This window comes from Symphodus melops (genome assembly GCF_947650265.1).
Source record: "Symphodus melops genome assembly, chromosome: 9".
Classification (NCBI taxonomy): Eukaryota; Metazoa; Chordata; class Actinopteri; order Labriformes; family Labridae; genus Symphodus; species Symphodus melops.
The window spans coordinates 14302034-14323571 of NC_136699.1; the positions used below are offsets into that span (position 1 = coordinate 14302034).

The following is a 21538-nucleotide window of genomic DNA, read 5'->3' on the forward strand; positions in this document are numbered from 1 at the left end:
AAAGATAAACTGCCTCCGCAGTAAAATTGATAACTAAGAACATTACTATCTAGAACATCATACAACATGATATAATGTAAACAAGGATGTACAATAAAATGGCAACCTCGAATAGCATATAGCACATTACCCACGCTCATATTGTAAAGACTACACAATAATGATAAATGAGAGGGATAAAATCATGAGGTTCTTTCACATATGATACTGAAACAAACCAAGAAATTTAAGACAAAAAAATCATAATATTTATCTCCTATCATTTTATAAAAGCTCGCCAATTCAGTGAGAGGGGTTATCATCGAGTACAAGCTTGTATCTGCATATTTAACAGTTTAAAGCATGTATTCATAACCCTGAACCTCCACAGGGTTTCTGTTTTTAAAAAATCCTTAGTAATCCTTCAAACCTCTATTGGGTCATTTGGTCTTTACTAAAGTGAGGAAAATAAAATACTGTCTTGCATTATATCTGCACTATTTTTTTTCCGAATAGCTTTGAGAAACACTTTACCTTACTTTATCTCACTTTTAATGACTGTTAAAAAGCAGAGTGAGGGTTTGCTGCCTTTTATTAATTACATTATTGAGAACTTTCAACAGCTTACCTAAAGCTTTGTAGGATGTGTGTAATATTTTCTTTTTTATTCCATCTGGCAGCCAAAAGGCTTGACCATTTTAGTTAGTTGCTTTTTTACCGTATCCCTCAGGAGAAATGTGTTTTGGTCACAAGAGAATATCGAGTTCACATAGAGTATAGCACATGACAAAAAGAAATTAGGCAGAATTAGAAAGGTCTGTTTAAATACAGCATAACTTCATATCAGCACAGAACATGCACACTCTTCATTTGCACATATACCCACACAATATCTATCTTACACTATTTCATAACTTAATGGAGGTTGGTATAAAGGACAGTTTATATCTATTTAACTTGCAGTTTGGTACCCTATACCTTTTTCCTTAAGGCAACAGCTCATATTTGCTGAAAAGAACATCTTGAGAATTAATCTTGAGAATACATGCTTTACCTGATCTGTCCATCTGAGCTAAGAATCAAAGTACAATACTATTTGAATGTGCATTTTTGTTAAATTTCCTCCTGGTTTATCAACACAGGGCTGTGGTCATCAAATGAATTTGGATCAAAGATAATTGGTCTTCTTGACATTCAATCATTGGCTGCATTCCTCACACCCCTTTAAAACATCTACTAATTCTGATCAGTTATTTTCCAAATGTTTGAAAACAAGATGGTGTGTTGTGTAAAGTGCATCATCCTCAGCCCTTACTTTCCCTAACATTATACATTCAAATGATTTCATATACCAAAGTAAGCTCTACTGGTCTGAATTCTTTATTTTCCTGTGGGCAAGATTTTTGGTAGAAGGAATCATTATTGCTGATGTCCACAAACCTAAAATCCAATCTGGTCCACAGGTTTTTTTTATGTTCAATTTCTTTAAGACTTTAGTTAAATCTTCAGTGTCTAATATTATTCTGTTATCTGGATCATATACTTGTCTAAATCTGCAGATCCCTGCACTTCTCAATGTCAGTTAAAATATCCAAGTCAAATCTTTTATAAAAGTTAAGTTCATTTGCCTCTTTCGCTTTAATTTATCACATTCTTTTCATTTCAGTTTTTATGTCTGTCATTTACTTTATTTTGTCTCAGATTTTTTGGAGCTCTTTAATGAGTAGACCTCTATAACCCGTTTTACTGTGCTGGGTTTCAAACCTACATGATCTTTACTCCTGAAGGCTTCTTTTTTTTCCCTTTGAATACACGTTTTATGTCAGGTGTGATATTCTTTGCTATTTGATAATAGATTTGTAGACCAATCTATAAATTATGTTATCAATATCAGCAAAGCGTAGGCTGTAGGTACAACCTAGCCTATATTTCCTACAGAAAGACGACTTAATAACAAACTATATCAACATCTTTATTCTCAAAATTTAAATCACCCACATCACACTACACGAATCACTTGTTCATCGCTTGAGCCACACTCACACATGCGCAGGAAATGATGAAATCTGTATACGTCAGTGAAAAGGAGTCGCACATGGCCACAAACTCTTCCCCATAATTTTAATCTACAAAGATGTGCGACTGTCAGGTGTAGTTTAGGTTAATTGTTTTTATGACTTTGGGTAGTAGAAATGTTCATCACTCCTGATTTGCTCATATTCCTTGTGCATGGAGAATTTTAAAGACATAAAATCGTAAAGTCACCATAGCCTACCTCATGTTTGTTTGTCCTATTGTGGTTGTTTGTCTAATATAAATAGGCTACAAAAACAGTCAATAAAATAAATAGTTTAGCAGTTTCTCATTGACTCTGAGGGGCTATGGCACTGCTGGTAAGCAGCTAAAGCTCTCCACCTTAACAGAGCGCCGCAGGTTTCAGCTGCACAATGAGGCAATGTTGCGCAATCGGCGCATACAGTGAGACATTTCCTCCTCGTCAGCACAACTGAGGCGGGTTAAGCTGCGACCTGGGCTGGGAAATCCTACTATTGCTTCCCAATTCAACATCATCCGAAACACAGTAAGTTTAAGCATATCTTGGAAATTTCAGATGTTTTTTTTTTTGTTGTTGTTGTTTTTTTTTTAAATGGAAGTGTGTTGTACATCCACGCTGTCAGGGGAATCCACCCCATAAAGGTCCCTCTGACACAAAGACCCTTGTCCCTATTTGATTGTCCAGGTTTACTCCCACTTTTTTCCCAGTCCTCTTATTGGACGCATCCTAATGGCCTGTGTGCTACCTGGTGACAGTCTCCCCCACGCGCACTGTTATTTAAAGAGCCCCCACTCATGAGATGCCTGCGCTATGTCAGAGAGCTTAATAACTCGCCCTTACTTGTGATTAAGACGTTCAATTCTAAAGTGGGTTTGCATTGTGGAGTAATAATACAATAACTCTTTAATCAACCAAAGAACACCATGGAGAAAGGTATGAGCAGTGATAAGTGTGACGCATTGTGGACTCTGTTAGAGCTGCCTCATGTTTTGTGGAAACTGTTCACTCAGCCTGTGGAGGTAATCCTTCTGTGAAAGCTGTGCTGGAACGTGTCAGAGTTTTGACTGAGCTATCAAATTGTCCCTATAGCCTTGTTTGGCAGCATGTTGCCATGCTGCTGTAGTGCTGTGTGTAACAGGTAATAAGTGATCTGTGAAAGTTTGCTTTACTTGTCTTTGCATGTTTTATAACAGTGTTAAAATCATGAGGGAAAACAACTTTTCTTTAGATGAAATGTTGCTGAAGTTCTCTTTGCTGCTACTTTTAAAATGAATTGCAAACAAGCCACAGTTGTTGTAGCATCATGTACTGAAGCTTATTGGACGGTTTGGTGTGACACTTTCAGACCAATAGTTTTTTGTTTATATAAAGTGAACAATTAGGGACATTTGTCATGAAGGTTTCACACTGTTTTTGTTTTGTATGTTTAGTTTTTTTTTTTTTATTGTTTAACCACATTATGCAAAAAAAAAGGTCCCCATTGGCCTAGCAAGTAAAACCTGTTTGAGTCACAGAAAAAAGAAAAGCAAGCAAAACAAAATATTGACAAAATATTGTTCTTGTGAAATCTAAATAATATAGTCGCCATGAATGTGCCACAGACTGTCTTAAAGGTACTGTGATCAGTTCTGAATAAGGGTTAATTTTTGTACAGACACTTGTTTTTCACTGTGGTTAGACATTTGAAACATTTTAGCTCAGTAATATATTAACATAGATTTTGTAAAATGTCACTTTTAACTGGAAAGAATGTAGCACCAGTGTTCTCTTTATTTTAGAGGAACATTTATCAGGGATTCACATTTTATTTAAAAAATGTGACAAGAAAACATAATGAATATATATCCTCCTGGACTAATGGTTAGATGAGTCACTGACACGAAGTCCTTGAGCTTTGCTGCATCTTCCACAGGAAAATATTACTTGCTTCCAGTTCTGTTTGTACATGAATGATGAAGTAAGCATTACCATACATACAACACTGTCAATTTAATGTATCTATAATGTTGTGTTCAGTTAAGACAGATGATAACAATATGTGTTATCGCTAAACAACCCTGTTATAATAAATATTGTGTTAATAGTTATATTGGTGTCATTTAGAAGCTCGTAACAACATGACAGAGTTTTGGAAGGAGCACTCAAAGGGCGCCACAGTGGAGGAGATGATGCTCGACTCTCGTGCCAAGGAGCTGACCCAGCACGAGCTGCCCGAGATCCTATCCATGCTGCCCTGCCTGGAAGGATACAGAGTGCTGGAGCTGGGAGCCGGCATTGGGTGAGTAGCTGCATTTAGACTGTATGTATGAATGTAGAATTACACGTGTGTCAGAAGTGTTTGAAGTTTCTGTTCAATTCATTCTCTAATTCAGTTGGTTAAATAAAAAAAAATTGATTGAACAGAACTCAACTGTTGAATTATAACTTGTCAACAGTCGCTACACCAGCCACCTGCTGACCAGGGCTGCTCATGTGACAGCTGTGGACTTCATGGACAGCTTTGTGGAGAGGAACAGGAAGGAGAATGGCCACCATAGCAATTCTGCATTTCTCCAAGCTGACGTCACAAAGATGGACCTCCCCAAAAACAGGTGAGTGGTAAGATTACTACTACCTGGGCAGGAAATCTCAGCAGCTTTACAAGCTCAAGCTGAGGAGTGTGTAAAGCCATTCGAATTTTTGTTTTGTTTTTTTTTCCTAAAAATTAGACGTGTATTATATTTCAATATATCAATGGTATGTTCATTTCAGCATTGACTTCATCTTTTCCAACTGGCTGTTAATGTACCTGAGTGATGAGGAGCTGAAGTCCTTCATAGAGAAGACTCTGGGTTGGCTGCGGCCTGGTGGCTTTCTTTTCTTTCGAGAGTCTTGTAACCACCGATCAGGTACAGAGCAAACAATGGAACCTGAACGTCGTCATTTCAGGATAATTACCATTGAAGCATTGATGCAAACACATTCTGACAGCAGGGACTTATTACAAGAATTGGATTTGCAGTAAATTAGATTTTGATGCATTGATGGAGGATTTTTCATAAACTAGTAGGTTAGTGGATGGCTGGAGGATGTTGGATGGACCAATAGAAAGATGAATGGAAGGTTTATTTTACTGCTAAGATTTAGTTTATGTGTCATGTCATTGAATTTGTTATGTTCAGCAACAGTAGCAAACATCATTGTTGTTCCAAACATGACAAGATTAAGAATTTACAATAGCTTTTGCTTTTCTGAAAAGGTGACTCCAAAAGAGACTTTAACCCCACCTACTACCGCACTGAGGCACAATACAGCCATCTGGCATCATCAACACAAGTGGAAGAGACAGAGGGGAACCAAATGTTTGGATATGATATTGTGTTAAAAAAGAAAGTCAAGGCCTACATTGAGGTAGATTAATTAAAATCCCCTAATATAATAAGTAAAACTGTTCCACCATGTTAAGTCCACCCTGTCCATTCACCGCTCTATTCCCTCCTCTCTGGGATTTTCTCGTCATCCTTCTCCAGATGAAAAATAATCCAAATCAGATCTGCTGGCTCCTAGAGAAAGTTCAACGCTCATCCACCACCCAGAAAGGATTCACTACCTTCCAGCAGTTTCTAGACAACCAACAATATACCAACCGCGGTATCCTGCGCTACGAGAAGATGTTTGGAGCTGGTTATGTCAGCACAGGTGGACCCATTACCACCAAGGTAGGTTTCAATATGGAAAACACAGAAAGTAATACTGAAAAGAATCAACGTTATGTTCAAACATGTTCAAACTAGGCTACTTTTGAAGCTATGCACAGCTGGTGCAACAGTCTATGGAGGGTTTTAGTCAGAGGAAGACTGCCACCATGTAAATATGGTCAATTGACCTTTTTTTGCTAACAGGAGTTTGTGGACATGCTGAACCTGAAGCCCGGGCAGAAGGTCCTTGATGTTGGCTGTGGTATTGGTGGAGGAGACTTCTACATGGCAAAAGTAAGAATCATACTGACTTACTATTGATGATGATGATGGTGGGGAAACCTAGCATTCTAAAGGACTATAATTGCAGCAATGATTGTGATTCTTTCAGACTTTTGGAGTGGAAGTGCTTGGCTTGGACCTCTCAGACAATATGGTGGAAATCGCCATGGAGCGAGCGATCGCAGAAAAGATGCCATCAGTACGTCCAAATGTTTCCCTGTCCACTTTATTTAGACACCACTTATAGTGTGATGATCAGTCTGTTTAATATAAACACATACTTATCACTAATGCTGTGTGATAATCCTCAGGTCCAGTTTGAGGTGGCCGACGCCACTAAGAGGATGTTTACAGAGGGTTCTTTTGATGTGATCTACAGTCGAGACACAATCCTGCACATCGATGACAAACTGGCTCTCTTCAAACGCTTTCACGTGAGCAGTTTCTCATATTTAAATAATTATTGTCATCAAATTTAATTCTAATCATTTACTAACATATTTTTTCATTCTGCTTGTTCACTGTGTCCAGTCATGGCTAAAGCCAGGGGGTAAGTTACTCATCAGCGACTACTGCTGCGGTGAAAAGCCCTGGACACCAGTGTTTGAGGCCTACGTCAAACAGAGAGGCTACGTCCTCTATACACCTTCACAATATGGCAAGGTAAATATAGAATAGAGTCCAGTTATGTAATAGTTCGTAAAAGACTACCCTGCCCTATGGGGAGATCTGCTCTTTGGTCCTCTTAACCAATATGTAACAAGAGGGTCTCTGCTCCACAGCAGCGTAACAGGTTGAACAGTAAACATCAAATATATGAACTGACTGATGTCCATGTGTCCATCCATGTGGCAATGAATCCACCAAGCCAAAGATCCTTAATATTTTCAAAGATGTGTGTAATGTTTTGGGCAAACAACGTATTTAGTTACAGTCACTTTGAGGTGAATTCTGAAGTGAATGTTTTTGGGATTCTTAGTGAAACTAAGTGAACTTAGTGAAAATTATATGTGCAAACTATACAAAAATAAATACAGGTATAACTTTTTTGGAAAGGATTACGCAAGTATTGTCATGTAAAAATGAAATGTCAAAAAATAAGTTGTGCAATAAATAGATAAGAAGTCATATCCTGTATGGTAAACTCAAATGAAGTCATCATGTGCTCTGTGGATGTGTTGTTGCTGTGTTAATACACACCATCAGCAGGTGGGGCTCTTTCTACTACTTCCTTTTTTTCTTGTCTTATCCTGTAGTTCATTGAAGAAGCCGGTTTCAGCAACGTTAGGGCGGAAGACCGAACAGCCCAGTTCATCCAGGTGATAAAGACAGAGCTGCAGAGAGCAGAGGCCATTAAGGAGGAATTCACTGATGTAGGAACACACACGCACACCTACAATATAAATAAAATGTGCACACAGCATCTATGATGAGAATCCTACCGTTATTACTACATGTGTGTATATGGCTGCTTATTGTACCTTCTTCAAACCGCTGCAGGAATTCTCTGAAGAGGACTATCTTGCAATAATGAATGGATGGACTGAAAAACTGGGACGTTCCAACAGTGGAGACCAACGATGGGGACTCTTTTATGCAACAAGGGATTGAGTGATTGCACAAAGGATGTCGAAGATGAAGACAGAAAATAACGAATGCCTTTTAATTATTTCCTTCTTATTGTTTGCTTTGGTCTAAAGCAATTTATTTCAGATGAGTTCACTCGCACGTTCATGTGCTGAGTAAGCAAAAAACACAATCATGTATTATAATCAAGTATTGATTTGATGAAAGAAAGAGCAAAATGGTATGACATACATGTATTATGAGCTCAACAGTATTTAATGTATATGTTATTGTATTTAATTATAACCAGTTATTTAAACATTAAACTGAACATTGTGTCATATCTGGTTTAAATTGAGCAACATTATTAATTCCTGACGTGCATTTTGTAGGACTACTGTCATCTGGCAGGTAAAGCAAAAATAATAAGATGGATCAATTGTTGTTTTGTTTTGTTTTGTTTTTTGGGGTTTTTTTGCAAAAAAAACCTTGGAACTATTACTGGAGTCAAACAGGTCAAGATCTGTCAAAGAGCACATTTACTCATTAAGTTGCTTCTGATTTGTCGTTAGCTATTCATTCATTTAACTGCAGCACAGTGTCAAAGAGGCCCCGAACAAACTATCCTTTATCAAGTCTGGTATTTCAGGTGGTGCAATAAGTCACGCAATTTTACTTAAGTGTTTAACTTGTGTAATCCACTCTGTACCAAGAATGAACTTGTTATTTTTCTTTCAAAATAAAAACTTTGATTTAATTCTGTACATTCAGCATCTTTTGTTTTTCTTGATCTTGACTACTGGTGATTGGTGACTAATGATAGCAACCCCCAAAGATCTACACTAATTTATGTCACTGATGTTTCTGCTTCCTGCTACTTTTGCTGTTTGAAAATGAACTAAAAACCACAATTTCCCAGCTTGGGATCAATAAAGTCCATCCGTCCGTCCGTTCGTCTGTCTGTCTCTATCCAGATTTTCCCATTTGAGAAAATATTTGGGGCCTTCAAATGTCTACTGCAAACACAAAAAAAGTCTTTCAATCTAAAGAGCAATCTAGAGCTCAAAACACAGTACACAAGAGGTGAAGGGACGAGGGGAGATGAAGAAAGAAGAGATGAGGAAGTGAAAGAAGGAGGGGAGGTGGTGAAAGGATCCTGGATTTAAGTGGGTACAGGGGTAATAACGTCATCAGGGTCATCATGTGGGCACCCTCCTTCACCGGTGTTTCGTTGATAGGCCCACAACACCTCCAGTGAGCTCATCGACAACACCTGGCGTCCCAGGTGAGCCCCCTTCTGCTTTTACCCCTAATTACTGTTCTTTGTGACCCAGTCGGTGAACTTTCTATTAATCCAAATTCACCTGCTTCTTCTGACAATGATTTCCAGAGCTTGGTTGTGGCTGTGACCACAAATTCTCTGCACCCAACCTCTACCAGGAACACCTGTGTACGCCAGCCTTGTTGTTGTGCCTCAAAAGCTAAATCGGTGTTCATAGTAACAGGCCCAAAGTTAACCGGCTGAAACATACAAAGATTTCTGTTTTTGACAGCAAATGGTGTTATTTGTTGATTCATTTTTTCATATTTCACAGATATTTTTTGTTGTATGTTTTTTATTTTTTATTTTATGGGCTTAGAAATACTTTTTATAACAAAAAAAAATTTATAACATTATTTAAATAACCAAATAATGAAAAAAGCCTGTCACCTACATAGGCTATTGCTTTCTAAATATTTTGATGAGGATAGGAAGTGATGTTTAGGAACAATAATATGCAATGTCAACGAGAACAAATATAGTTTTAAAGATAATTTCTAACTATACATGTAAAAAAAAAAAAGTAAACAAAGGATGTGACACTGCGACTCGACTTACCATGATAATAATTGTAAATGGAGGTAAAACCGCCTGTTACATGTTACATGACCATGTAGGCTACAGTAACAGAGCCAGACATGGTTAATTTCTCTTTTAACGACTTCTGAGATTGTAACATGGGTCTTTATGAAATGTCAAAAAAAGCACCTTAAAACTGAGACTAAGTGAAGTCTTCCTCTTTGGTCTCCCAGTTCACTTCCTCCTGCAGTGTGTGACGGTACGCCCATCGTTTGTTTCTGTTTCACGAGCGTGCAGGAAACACACGCAACGCCAGAGAGGAGGCAAAAACACTTGTCAGGTCAAACATGGCGAGGTTAAGCGAGCATGGGATTCGTTTGAGTTCGGTACGTATTTAATATTTTTCATTTTACATACAGTTCTACACAAAACGAAAAGTGAAACCTTTTAATGTTTTTTTTTTGTTTTTTTTTCAGATGAGTCCTTCCTTCCTGAACAGCAACTCGACAAGTCATACCTGGCCGTTCAGCGCGGTGGCAGAGTTAATAGGTGGGTGACGTTATTATAAAGTAGTATGCTTTGTATTATGTAGGGCTGCACGTCCGGATGCGCGCTCACCTTAAAGTGACGCTGCACCTGATGGTTTTATTTCATGCATGCTTCCTTTGTCACTCTGAAAGCGGATTGCGCTCAAGAAATATTTAGTGATGATGTTGACAGAAAGAAAAAAAAGACCGAATGGACTTCTTCTTTCTCACCCCTATCGACTTCTAACTCTGCTACGTCATAATGTCTGTCAGGCTGAAGGCAGCAGTGCCATATTATTGTTGAGTACTGAAAAGTAGCTTGGAAACACTGGGCAAGTTTTCTCACAGAATCTAGACTCGATGACATTATTTTGAGTCGCTTGATGATTTGTAGCCTGCTTCACCTTATGTAAATCGTCAGTTTGTAGGCTGTCAACATTACCTTCCTCCACTCTGTGCTCTGTGATTGGTCAGGACGTGCTCAGTGTCAGTTGGCTGATGACTTTGATCAGCCACTGCATTGGGAGTGTACTTCATTGTTGTACTGAATGAAAGCAGATGCACGCTTATAAGGGCATTAAACATGAAGTTAACAGCCAAAATCTCTCTAACAGGAGTGGCTGTGTATCTCAAAATAGTTATCATACAGAAAGCGTAACCATCAAAAGTTATTTTTTTACACAATAAACCTGCAGGTTTTTAGTTGGTCTTATTTGTTTGTGAATGTTTCAGATATTTTGTCCCTGTGCAAACAACAGGATCATTTCCTGTATTTTGTCACCATGATCTCATAAACGTTTTATTTGTGACACTGACAGTCATCCTATTGCAGTACTATAGAGAAGGTTTTACAACACTGCAAGTGTTAAGAAATGCTCATTGTCTCATAATGTTGTTGTTGATTAGGACACTTTAACTGCAAGTTCATGTCCAGAAACATGATCAGCTGGACAATTAAACAATCAAACAAAAGTTTTACTTTAAGATTTTCGAAGGGAAAAAAAAGTATTTATTTTAAGTGTTCCATATTTATTAGATGCAGGTTGTCTGTTGAATGCTTGAATGTACTGTAGAGCTTACTTCATTTGTTTATACCATTAGGAGTGAACAACATCACTTCCTTCCACGCATCACTATATTTGAATGCTCCTTTCCCTGTTCTAATCCTCTACTCCCTCACCTGCTGCTCTAGACAATGCATCAGATCCTGGTGTAACAGCTAAACAGATCTGGATAGATGTAATTGAAGAATCTTCTCACCTCTGTTTAACGTTCACTGACAATGGCAGTGGCATGACCCCCAACAAGCTGCACAAGATGCTCAGGTAAAGTAAACACATGTACACATGCACATGAAACCTGTACTTGTGTATGCAATGTGTTTAAACGTGTTTTCAGCATGCTCTGATAGCCGTTTACTCTATGTGACTTTAGCAGGGAGCTGAGGTCCTCTTGTGAGAAGTGTGCACCGCTTTACAACACTAGTTCACACAAGCCTTCAGTTCATAAAGGAGCTAGTTGGCTGTATCTGTACGGTTCATTATGATAGCTGAGGCTAAGAGAGGACAGTGATAGATGAAGTTAAGAAGAAAAAAAGAGAGAGTGACTGAGCAAGAAGCAGAGTAACATCCATGCAGATAATATTCATAACAAACGGGACATAACGTGAAGCTGTATCGTTATGTAACGGTTGTCTCATGTTTAGCAGCTTTGCCAGGTGCAGAATGTCACCCAACCCAATTTATGTCTCAGGTTTGCAGTTTACAAACAACAGGCTGAAGACACTAGCAGAGTCACAAAATCCAGAAATATTACTGTGCCTAATCAGTCGTCATGATCGTAAAGCTGGTTTTAAAGCTTATCACAATGTCTTCATATCCTCTGCTTATAAATGCACGTTCTATAGGAAGGATGGTAACAGCACAATGTGTAATCATTCAGAGCGGTTGCACTCTGAGACCTTCAACGCCAAAGCACATCAAACCAAACAAACCCTTCCTCCTCACTCACTCACTCTCCCCTTTTTGTGTGTATGTCCAGCTTTGGTTTTACAGAAAAAGGTTCAGGTAAGGCGAGTCAACAGGCCATCGGCGTGTATGGCAACGGTTTCAAGTCTGGCTCCATGCGTCTGGGCCGTGACGCGCTTATCTTCACCAAGAATGGCGGCTGCCAGACTGTGGGGATGTTGTCTCAGACATACCTGGAAAACATCAAGGCTCAGGCTGTCATCGTCCCCATTGTACCGTTCAACCAACAAACCAATATCCTTGAATAAAACCCAAGAAATGATGACCATCAGAACCAAGATAAACATGAGGTCACACTTTGATTTACTTGAAGGCAAAAAGTCAAACTGAGTCAGGGTCTCCAAATGATTGTTAAAGGTAATACACATCCAGAAAACATCTTCTACACAGTGAATTGTAATGAAAATCTTTGTCACTTTGAACCCTGTTTTTTCTGTCTAAACCTTAACCTGTGACACGGTCTCTGGTGGTGACGGAGGACTCAGAAGCCAGTTTAGCTGCCATCCTCCAAAACTCCATCATCAGCTCCCAGGAACAGATACACGCCCACTTTGACTCCATTCCCTCCAAAAAAGGCACCAAGATTTTAATCTGGAACATTCGCAGGTCAGAACAAAACTTTGAAACATGCAGGATTCTGATCAAAGGTTTAAAGCAAGATGGAAACACCACTACCACTCCTCTATTTATCTACTAGATCATATGAATTTGAACCAGCAGACAGTTAGCTTAGCTTGGCAAAATGGGGAAAATAGCTACCCTGGCTTTGTCCCACTGTTTAAAAAATGTGCACCCTTATCAAAAGCTAATTTGTTAAATTTCAGAATTTTTACAGTTCCATTTTATTCAGAAAACAACAAAGGTGTAGTGTTGATAGGCTAGCTTCAAACATGTTAGCTGACATATTTTGTTAACTAACTTAAATCTCCCCTGGTTGAAGCTTCATTTATCTCAATGTCATGAGAGTTGTATTTATTCTTCTTATATAATTATTTGAAGCTCGATCATTTAAATAAGAACTTTTATTTAATTTTAAATTATTCCTGTAAGCTGAACTAGCACAACAAATGCAGTTTGTACTTTAAGTGTAATGTACATGAAGCCTACACAGTGTATGAGACTAGTGTGTAATAGCTGAAGTCCTTTCGTGTATGCAAACACAGACATACATTAAGCAACAACAGCGATGCATGGTCTTTGTTCAAACGTGCCTTTAGACAAATCAATGCAAAATTCAGTTTTCAAAATTGAGCCTTTGTATGAAGTGCTGAAGTTATTCAAACCCCTTCATCTCAATGGATTGTAAAGTCTTGTAAGGAACTGAAATTCTGTTCCTGCTCAGAGTAATGTGAAGACTTTTTTGACTTCCTCTTATGCTAGAGTCAAAAATGGTCTCTGATATGAGCTTCATCAGCCAAACCAACTACTGCTGTAACCACAGGAAATCATGCAAAATCCACTTTTAGAGTTTTAAATATGTTAATCAGTCTGATCTTTTTTCTGGGTTTTTCCAGAAGAGTGTGCAGTGGTATAAGGTGCATAACAAGCATTCTTCCGCTTGTTTGACATCTGCTGTCTTGTTTGAATATGTTGTCCTGAAGGGCCAAAGATGGAAAACCAGAAATCGACTTTGAGACTGATGAGAGTGACTTCCGTTTGCCTGCGATTCAGATCGAGGAGCTGAAAAAGGGTCTGAGGAACAGTGGAACCCTGAGAGCCGAACACAACATCCCAGATATGAACTACAGTCTCAGAGTGAGTGGGATCACTCAAATACAGAAAACCATACGATAGACATTACCCATGTGGAAATTTGCCTTGGTTTCCACTGCTGCATACATTGAGCGGCTTCTAGTAAACATACCTTTTGGCATCATTCTAGGCCTATTGAAATAAAATGGATAGCTCCTGTTTGCACTGTGTATTAAGTCGGCAAGGTTTTTATTTTAACTCTCCGTGTTTCTGTTTGTCTCAGGCCTACCTCACTATCTTGTACCTGAAGCCGAGGACACAGATTATACTGAGGGGGAAGAAAATTCTGGCTAAACTGGTATCAAAGAGGCTGACGAACATTGAACATGATGTGTATAAACCCCACTTCAGTGTATCCTTTAACAACTATTTCTTGATGTGTGTCAAATCCTGATCAGTGTGCGTGTATGAGAGTGCTTACATTTAGACGGCAGCAGCTCTATCTTTGCTGTGATCGAATGGGCACTGATTCTTAGATAACAAATACTTTGAAGGGGAATACGGAGCGATTCATTACAAGTACATGTAATGTTTTGCACAGATTGGCTTTTACTACATGATTATTTTGAGTTCCTTAAACCACTCTCACGAGGAAAATGTCAGATAGAGTGATTTACAGCATGATGCCAAAATAGCCTCTTTTTTTACTTTTCTACTGTAAATATTCTCAGTGACTGAAAGTGATAGCGACAGAACTACATCACCAAAAACAAAAGAGGCACCACTTTGTCCACAAACCAAACATATCACAAAACAGGGATTGTGCTTTCATTTTCCTTTAGTTCACTTTTCTTTACATTTCCCCAGTTTTACATATTAATTGGTTCCTGCCTTTGAAATCATAGCGTGAAAACTGTAAAGAACATTTACTTTTTCACAATAATAGCCCTTACATTTTTTTTTACAAACCTTGAAATGTAAAACAAACGTTTATGTGTTGTACTTGTGATGTCTAGAGCTTGCAAACTGTTTTCATTCGCTGCTTTTACATATGAGAGATTTATTATATAAAACCTGCCAGCGTCAAGAGCCATTGTTATCTTTGATGGGAATCTGTCAGAAGGAGAAAGTGAAGGTGATGTTTGGGCTGAACCCGAAGAACAAAGACCACTTCGGCATCATGATGTATCACAAGAACCGGCTCATTAAAGCCTACGAGAAAGTGGGCTGCCAACTGAAGGTAGTGAACGATTATTTAACTGAATGTAAGTGTTGAATAAATGGAAATCGTCCTTTTTTTAATCTTACTCCTACCTCTTACAGACTTCAGGTCAAAGGTCAGGAGTCGGGGTCATTGGGGTCATCGAGTGTAACTTTCTCAAACCAGCTCACAACAAGCAAGACTTTGAATACACCAAAGAGTACAGGTACGTTACACACGAAAACACTTGTGCTCATAGGAGTTATGGCGTAAAGAGAAAGTGCTGCTTGGTATTATATTTCAGACTTTGTGGACAAACAATGGGCTTCATTCTCCAACATGAACTTTTTCTTCTTCTCTCTCTGTTTTCAAGAAAGTTTTTTAATGACTCTGACTTTTGTTCTTAGCTTTGATGACGGTCTAAAAACACTGGAGAGCACTGAAATGTAATAACCAACTATTGTATTTGACTTCACTTGGTTCGAGCCCTCTTCTGATTACAGCCCTATCTAAATGAGTGATATCATCAACACACGTTTGTAGTTCATAGTCACTACTGACTTTGCTTCTAAATGTAATATAATCTATCAGCCTGTTTGTGTTTCACTTTGAGCTGCACTGCCTCTATTTCAGAACTAATAGTTAAACATTATAGTCATGCTCTCAGTCTTTTCACTGTTTCATTTGGGTATACCAGTCATCTCTCTGCTTCCCCTCTGTCCTCTGAAGTCCTACGCCCTTATATGGGCGTAATATCTTAGTTAATAAGGAATAACAGGCATGAGATTCCAGTTTATGAGGACATCAATTAGGGAACACATGCAAATAATTAAGCTGTTAAGACATGGTGAACTTTAGAATCTACTGAAGAACTTATTGATATTGATGAATGAAGCCCATTGGGAAGCACCAAGGACACATGCAGCACTCCCTGGACTCACCAAATGTGAGAGTTTCAGATAAATGAACTGATCAAGAAACTTAAAAATGATCACAATGTCTTTAAAGTTGTTTGGTTATTAAACAGAGTGTTCTTAGAATACATGCCTGGTATGTACTCTTACGTCTTATGTGTGCTGTGGAAGGTGTGACACTTTGGAAAGCAGAGACAGAAATGTACTGTATCGTCTGTTTCCCTTTTCAAGACTCACCCTGGGTGCATTAGGCTTAAAGCTCAACGATTACTGGAAGGAGGTGTCAGAGAAGAAGGCCAGAGAGCGAGAGTTTCAGGCTGTCGACAATGATGAAGATGATGACGAGCATAAAGCGGACATGTGAGTGTTCATTCTTTTCTTCCCTTTCAAGGATCTCTTTATATGATCAGTATATATCATGATGATTCTCATCATATGTTGGATGGAGGACAACACCAAAAGTTAAGACGACTGAGGTTCATGTTGTCTCTTTCTGGATAATGTTGACCGAGGCAGGTCAGATCGTATCGCTTGGTAGAGGAGCTTTATAGTCAAACAGAGAGTTAAGATGAGTTTTTCCAAAGCTTGAAACAAGAGAATTGAGTTGCTGCTCTCTTTGCAGCAGCTGAGAACTTAAAGAGCTTTTAAAAATAGCAGAGCTGGTACGATGACATGTCAAGCTTAAAAAATGAAGCGGTCCAATTGAATAAGTTCATGTTCTAGACGATGTTATTGCTTGAAAAGCACAGTCATGAACACAAAGCTATTCTTTAAGAGCATTTGAAAATCTTTGTGGGGAATTGACTGTCATGCCCACGTGTGTTTCCTGTAGACAGCTCTCATGGATGTACTGTATATCTGTGTGTACAGGGCTCCTGTGTGGTTACAGTGTGAAGACTGCCTGAAGTGGCGAAGTGTCCCTGCAGGTCATTATAAAGTGGTTCCTGAAAGCTGGAACTGCAGCCAGAACCCAAATCCACGTTACAGGTGAGTTTTTTTTTTTTTTTTAAGTATAATGTTCTTGGATGTGTTCAAGAACTCATGCAGACAGCAAAGCGGACCATTGTTGTGGACGAGAGCAGGGCAGTATAATGAAGTCAGGTTAGCACACAATATCAAAGAATCAAAGTTATTATATTATTATTTATAGCCCCGTGTTACAACAGAATGTTTTATTAATCACTTAAACAAGGGGAAAACCAGAGCAATCTGGACTTCTGTCAGCTTCAAATATTGTCCTGTATATTCAAAATGTATAAACAGGCAATAAATGAAATGAATGTCGTCATCATTTGGAGGAAATGTAACATTGTGTGACAGAGGAGTCAAAAAAAGTTAAGATTCGTTTCATTTAGCTTTCTGTCTCCTAACTATGATCAAAGTGTAGAAAACAGAGCTATTAGCTGTGTGTGTGTGTGTGTGTGTGTGCGCGTGTGTGTGTGTTTTCTCGTCTGTAACAGGCAGTTTTAAGCGTGGCCTCTTTGTGTTTCAGAAGCTGCTCCTCGCCAGAGGAAGCAGACGACAGCGAGGAGCAGTTGACACCCAGTTACCAGAAAACCCACAAGAAACAGTAAATGCAATTTTCTCTTGACCTCTCGAATTGTGTGTGTGTGTGTGTGTGTGTGTGTGTGTGTGTGTGTGTGAGTATGTGTGAGTATGTGTGAGTATGTGTGAGTATGTGTGAGTATGTGAGAAAAACATATGTCACTTCTCTCTTCATGTCTATATGTCTCTGAGGTTTCATTTGCAATTTTTGGATGGATTTCTATTTCTCAGTTTCACAATCTTTTTTTTTTCCGGTGGTTGCACATGTGACTACGTTTCTAAAAAAGTGGAGAAATGTCTGCTTTCAGTCGGCACAGGAGAGACAAGAAACATGTCAGTTCTTTAAAGTCCTAAGATTTGATCAGTTAGCTTTGTAATGATTAACAATCATTACAAAGTAACCAGTCATCCTACTAGAAATCCCAGTGTAGAATCCCATGTCACCGAGTTTAACTTTAATCAAGTTAGGGCCACAACAAAGAGGTATGTAGGCCTATGCTCAAGAGACGTTTCTTTTGCTTTTAAATAAGTGTAAAGATCAACAGTACCTGTTATCAAATTAAGTCAGACACATTTTTAGAATCAAACCTCATCATTTATCTGTGAATCTGTAAACTCCTTTATCTTTTCTTTCCTTCCTGTAGAGATCTTCCAAAAAGCCGAAAAAGAGAAAAATCATTAGAGGTTTGTTCTTTTTTGACTGATAAAGATTCCAGCACACTGTTTCTGTACCTTCTCCTGGTACTTCATGCTTGGTTGTTTGTGTTACAGGTATGTGGGTTTCAGGACCAAGGTGCAAAATGTCAAATCCTCTCACGCAGTTCATCAGAGCCAAGCCAGCCCACCTTCCAAACCACACACGCGTCTCCTCGCAAAAGAAGTGCAGACACATGCCAGACAGAGGAAATCACACCAGAACCAGATCACACAATCTCCGACCCGCTGGCAAATTATCATACAGACACTCAGACACGTGGTTCACAAAGTTCAATCACAGCTGAGGCCTCACACACAGGACAGAAACCTGCTGGAGCTGTCATTAAGTGCCAGAATCAAGTCGCACCAAGAGAAACTCATGAGGGGGAGGGATATGAAGAGGAGGAGACGGAGAGAGAAGATCACAACATGAACTTCTTAAGGTGGGACATGTTGCAAATAAATTTAAGGTTATTCATTTCAGCTCTCACTGAAAGCGTTTTAGAGGCTCAATGACACAGTGGTCAGAAAGAAAAGTCTCATCAAGGACAATAAAACCTCGAAACTTCTGCTACAGACAGATTGGTGTTAAAAAAAAAAATCAATCATGAACTCTACCCGCATTTCCAAATGTCAATGTGGCCTTAATCTTTGTAAAGGCTCAAATCCTTCACTTTTTTCCCAAATCCTGTTGCATAATGTTTGCAGTGACCCATTTATCTTCTCTGAGGGACGACAGTAACTGACAAAAACACTGGCAAGAGATAAGCATGAAAATTAGAGGTGGTAGTAATAATCACGAAAGCCCTGATACTGAATTGTAGGATTGTCAGATCTGCATGATCAAACAACAATATGACAAAAAATACCTCTTGAGAAATGTTCATTGTTATCTATTACCTGTCTCGGGGATGATTTTTATCCAAGCTGACGAGTTTCCATTCTCTGCAGCATCAAAAGGAAGCTGGGCTCTTTATTCTCCTATGCAAACAAGAAGCGCTGTTTTTTGGAGGAGCAACAGCCTTCCTCTGAAAGTATGTCAGAGGACAGGAATCATGAGAAACAAGCAACTAAACCCGTAAAGACAAAGCAGGACAGCAGCAGCCGAGTGGAGAAAAGAGGTGACGCGGCACAGAGACCCCCCACCAGCCTCCCCTGGACCCACTCACTCCCCTCCACCCAGACAGTGATGGTTTCTCCACTCAGTCGAAACCAGTGGTCAGGGCCTCCAGAGCGGAGTGACCGAGAGGCTAACATGCAGAGGCTGGATGGGTTGGAGAAAGAAGTCCAGAGGCTTCGTAGGCTTTTATGTCTGCAAGTCACAAAGATAACTCAAGGCACGATGACGGAGACTGATAGCAGAGCCTCGAATGAAACAGTCGGGCTGATGGCGGCACCTGAATCCAAAGAGAACAGAGACATCGGCTGCCAGACGGACGAAGCGGAGGTCAGCAGAGTTGTTAGAAAATATTTAAGAAATATTACAGAAGTCATATTCTTAATTCTCTCTGAGGCAAGTCATCCACTCAAAGTGTTTTTACACTCTAAAAGTATGCATTGTAAAATTGTCACATTATTTTGTTTTAGTTTCAACTTGGCATTTTTGCTCTTGAATATCATTTGCTCAATATGCTTTGTAAATTAGACCTTGAGATAGAGCAGACAGCGGTAGAAGTTGTTGTGCAATATATAGGGAGCCATCAACAGCTGCGATCCATTCCATGTGAATCAGGCTCTCTGTGTACTTTTCTTCTGTCCTGTCTCTACATCAAGAGCTCCTCGTCGTTCAGCATCCTGACTCAGGCTCAAGGACTTCAGGGTCTCATGGACCAGGGTGAGAGAGCTGTGTGTGGATCCGAGGAGCAGCCAGAGCAGAACCAATCCGAGACAGAAAAGGCTGAAACTCTGAGCAGGGTCAGTGAGAACAAGTCCTGTGAAGACGACAGGTGAGTAAACTCGGCAAACATGCATACTGTTTATGCACAGGATAGACTATATGCAGTGTTAAGAATTTCACTTGTAATTGTTTATGACGCAGGTTAAAGGCAGTTTTCTGGGGGGGTTGGAGTACTGTACTTTATGATCTATTTATTTGCTGTTTGTACAGACAAGGAGGTAAACATACGCACATAGCTGAAATGAGTACCAGTCTAGACTAGAGTTTAAGGCCAGACTTTCTAAACATCGCAAGTTGCATTCCTCAGATAACAACATCTGTTTCCTTATACCTGCAAGTCGGTTTTTTTAAAGTCTTCTCCTGTTTCTGCTCGGAGTACTTTGTGCACAGGGTCGAAAATGCTTTTCTATGAAAGTAAGACCAATCCAAACAATCTCAGAAAGCAAGATGAATCACTTTTTTTTTTAAATAAAGTCCTTTATTTAGGTGCTCTTGTTCCCATGATTGCTTTTTCAATGAAAAACATTTTTAATAACCCTTGACAAAGTTTCATCCCAGTGACTGAAATGTTTGATATCTGTTCACAAATCAGATCTGCACAGGAGAATCTGCATGATATCCGAAACAACGTGGTGACGCTCCTCACGGCCCTCCTGCCTCAGCTGGACCTGGCTGGCATCAGTCTGGAGACCAGCGATGTCGACAACATTCTGCAGCAGATCATAGAAGTCAACTCACTGAAGATATGATCAGCTCTGTTATAAAACACGGCAGGTTTTTAAGCCACTGATTTTCATATTTTTACTTTTTTTAAAAATTATATTATTAGAAGCTAACCCTGAAGAAAAGTTGTATTCAGCTTTGTTTGAATAAGCTTTGTAGTTGATACTTTTATTAATGTTTGTCCACTGAGATGCACATTGATATCGAGGTTGTTTTTTTGCTCGCTTGCTGTTGTTCACGTTATTTTAAATGTTATGCTTTTGATGGTGCTTTAAGTAATTGCATTGTGAGCCATGGATGTTGTGATTTTGTACTGTTTGTTACAGTTTTTACAATTGCATTAAAACACTGAAAAGGTTGTGAAATGCCTCCTGATTTTGAAAGCTGCAGTACGTCTCTCGTACCACAAGATGGCATTGTCTAACACCAATCTAGTCCAACTACACCACGGATTTACATAAACCAAGCTAAATATAGTTTTCAATGTGTTTGCCTAAATTTAATGTATGTTAGGTCGATACATCATTTACCAGTGTGACACAGCCCGATTTAAACATATTAACAATAACAGCAGTATAAACTCATTTCCCAACACTGTGTATTACGTGATAACGGGATAGAGAACTCCATTAATTTAAACACGTGCGTCTTGCTCTGAAACAAGTGATCAAGAAGGCACTTAATTAAAAGTATACAATTAAAAAAAAAAATTGTTTCGATCAGGAAATGTGTCTCTCAAACCTTTGAGACAAAACGTCCTGGAGCGATTAAAGTTAGGATCAAATAGCCTAACATATTAAATTTGTTAAATATTATTACGTGACATGTATATTACTATTGCAAATGTTTGTATGATGTGTTTTCTTCTTTTTCAGAGTATATTAGATTCGTAGTTTGTGTTCAACTGACAAATGTA

The 21538-nt window shown here is 39.0% G+C and overlaps 2 protein-coding genes across 3 annotated transcripts; both read left to right on the top strand.

The window, feature by feature from the left end:
* The first annotated feature begins 2498 nt into the window (after positions 1–2498).
* Positions 2499–8324, top strand: pmt (phosphoethanolamine methyltransferase). Of its 2 annotated transcripts, none has more exons than XM_079351551.1 (12): positions 2499–2560; positions 4139–4313; positions 4471–4626; positions 4787–4923; positions 5274–5425; positions 5545–5733; positions 5917–6006; positions 6104–6193; positions 6306–6428; positions 6526–6657; positions 7251–7367; positions 7495–8324. In XM_079351551.1, exons 2-12 carry the CDS (start codon positions 4153–4155, stop codon positions 7603–7605), a joined length of 1458 nt encoding a protein of 485 aa, XP_079207677.1. In that variant the 5' UTR covers positions 2499–2560; positions 4139–4152; the 3' UTR covers positions 7606–8324. The 2 variants fall into 2 exon arrangements, with proteins under 2 accessions (XP_079207677.1, XP_079207676.1); XM_079351550.1 differs by lacking the exon at positions 2499–2560 and adding an exon at positions 2885–2968.
* A 1314-nt stretch (positions 8325–9638) lies between these two features.
* On the top strand, positions 9639–20941 carry LOC306829640 (MORC family CW-type zinc finger protein 3). The gene is made up of 17 exons (XM_079352751.1): positions 9639–9786; positions 9877–9949; positions 11120–11252; positions 11968–12188; positions 12413–12560; positions 13556–13709; positions 13930–14058; positions 14767–14886; positions 14970–15073; positions 15993–16121; positions 16632–16748; positions 17254–17331; positions 17951–17990; positions 18078–18445; positions 18954–19449; positions 19776–19948; positions 20492–20941. Exons 1-17 carry the CDS (start codon positions 9748–9750, stop codon positions 20646–20648), a joined length of 2679 nt encoding a protein of 892 aa, XP_079208877.1. The 5' UTR covers positions 9639–9747; the 3' UTR covers positions 20649–20941.
* The last annotated feature ends 597 nt before the right edge of the window (positions 20942–21538 follow it).

Excerpts from the sequence above, each read along its gene's own strand:
- LOC306829640 (XM_079352751.1), top strand. The coding sequence starts at position 9,748 with ATGGCGAGGTTAAGCGAGCATGGGATTCGTTTGAGTTCG. Across the intron at positions 17,332-17,950 it reads CAGAAAACCCACAAGAAACA|AGATCTTCCAAAAAGCCGAA; the intron begins GTAAATGCAATT and ends TCCTTCCTGTAG. Across the intron at positions 19,949-20,491 it reads AAGTCCTGTGAAGACGACAG|ATCTGCACAGGAGAATCTGC; the intron begins GTGAGTAAACTC and ends TTCACAAATCAG.
- pmt (XM_079351550.1), top strand. Across the intron at positions 4,314-4,470 it reads GAGCTGGGAGCCGGCATTGG|TCGCTACACCAGCCACCTGC; the intron begins GTGAGTAGCTGC and ends ACTTGTCAACAG. Across the intron at positions 5,426-5,544 it reads AAGTCAAGGCCTACATTGAG|ATGAAAAATAATCCAAATCA; the intron begins GTAGATTAATTA and ends ATCCTTCTCCAG.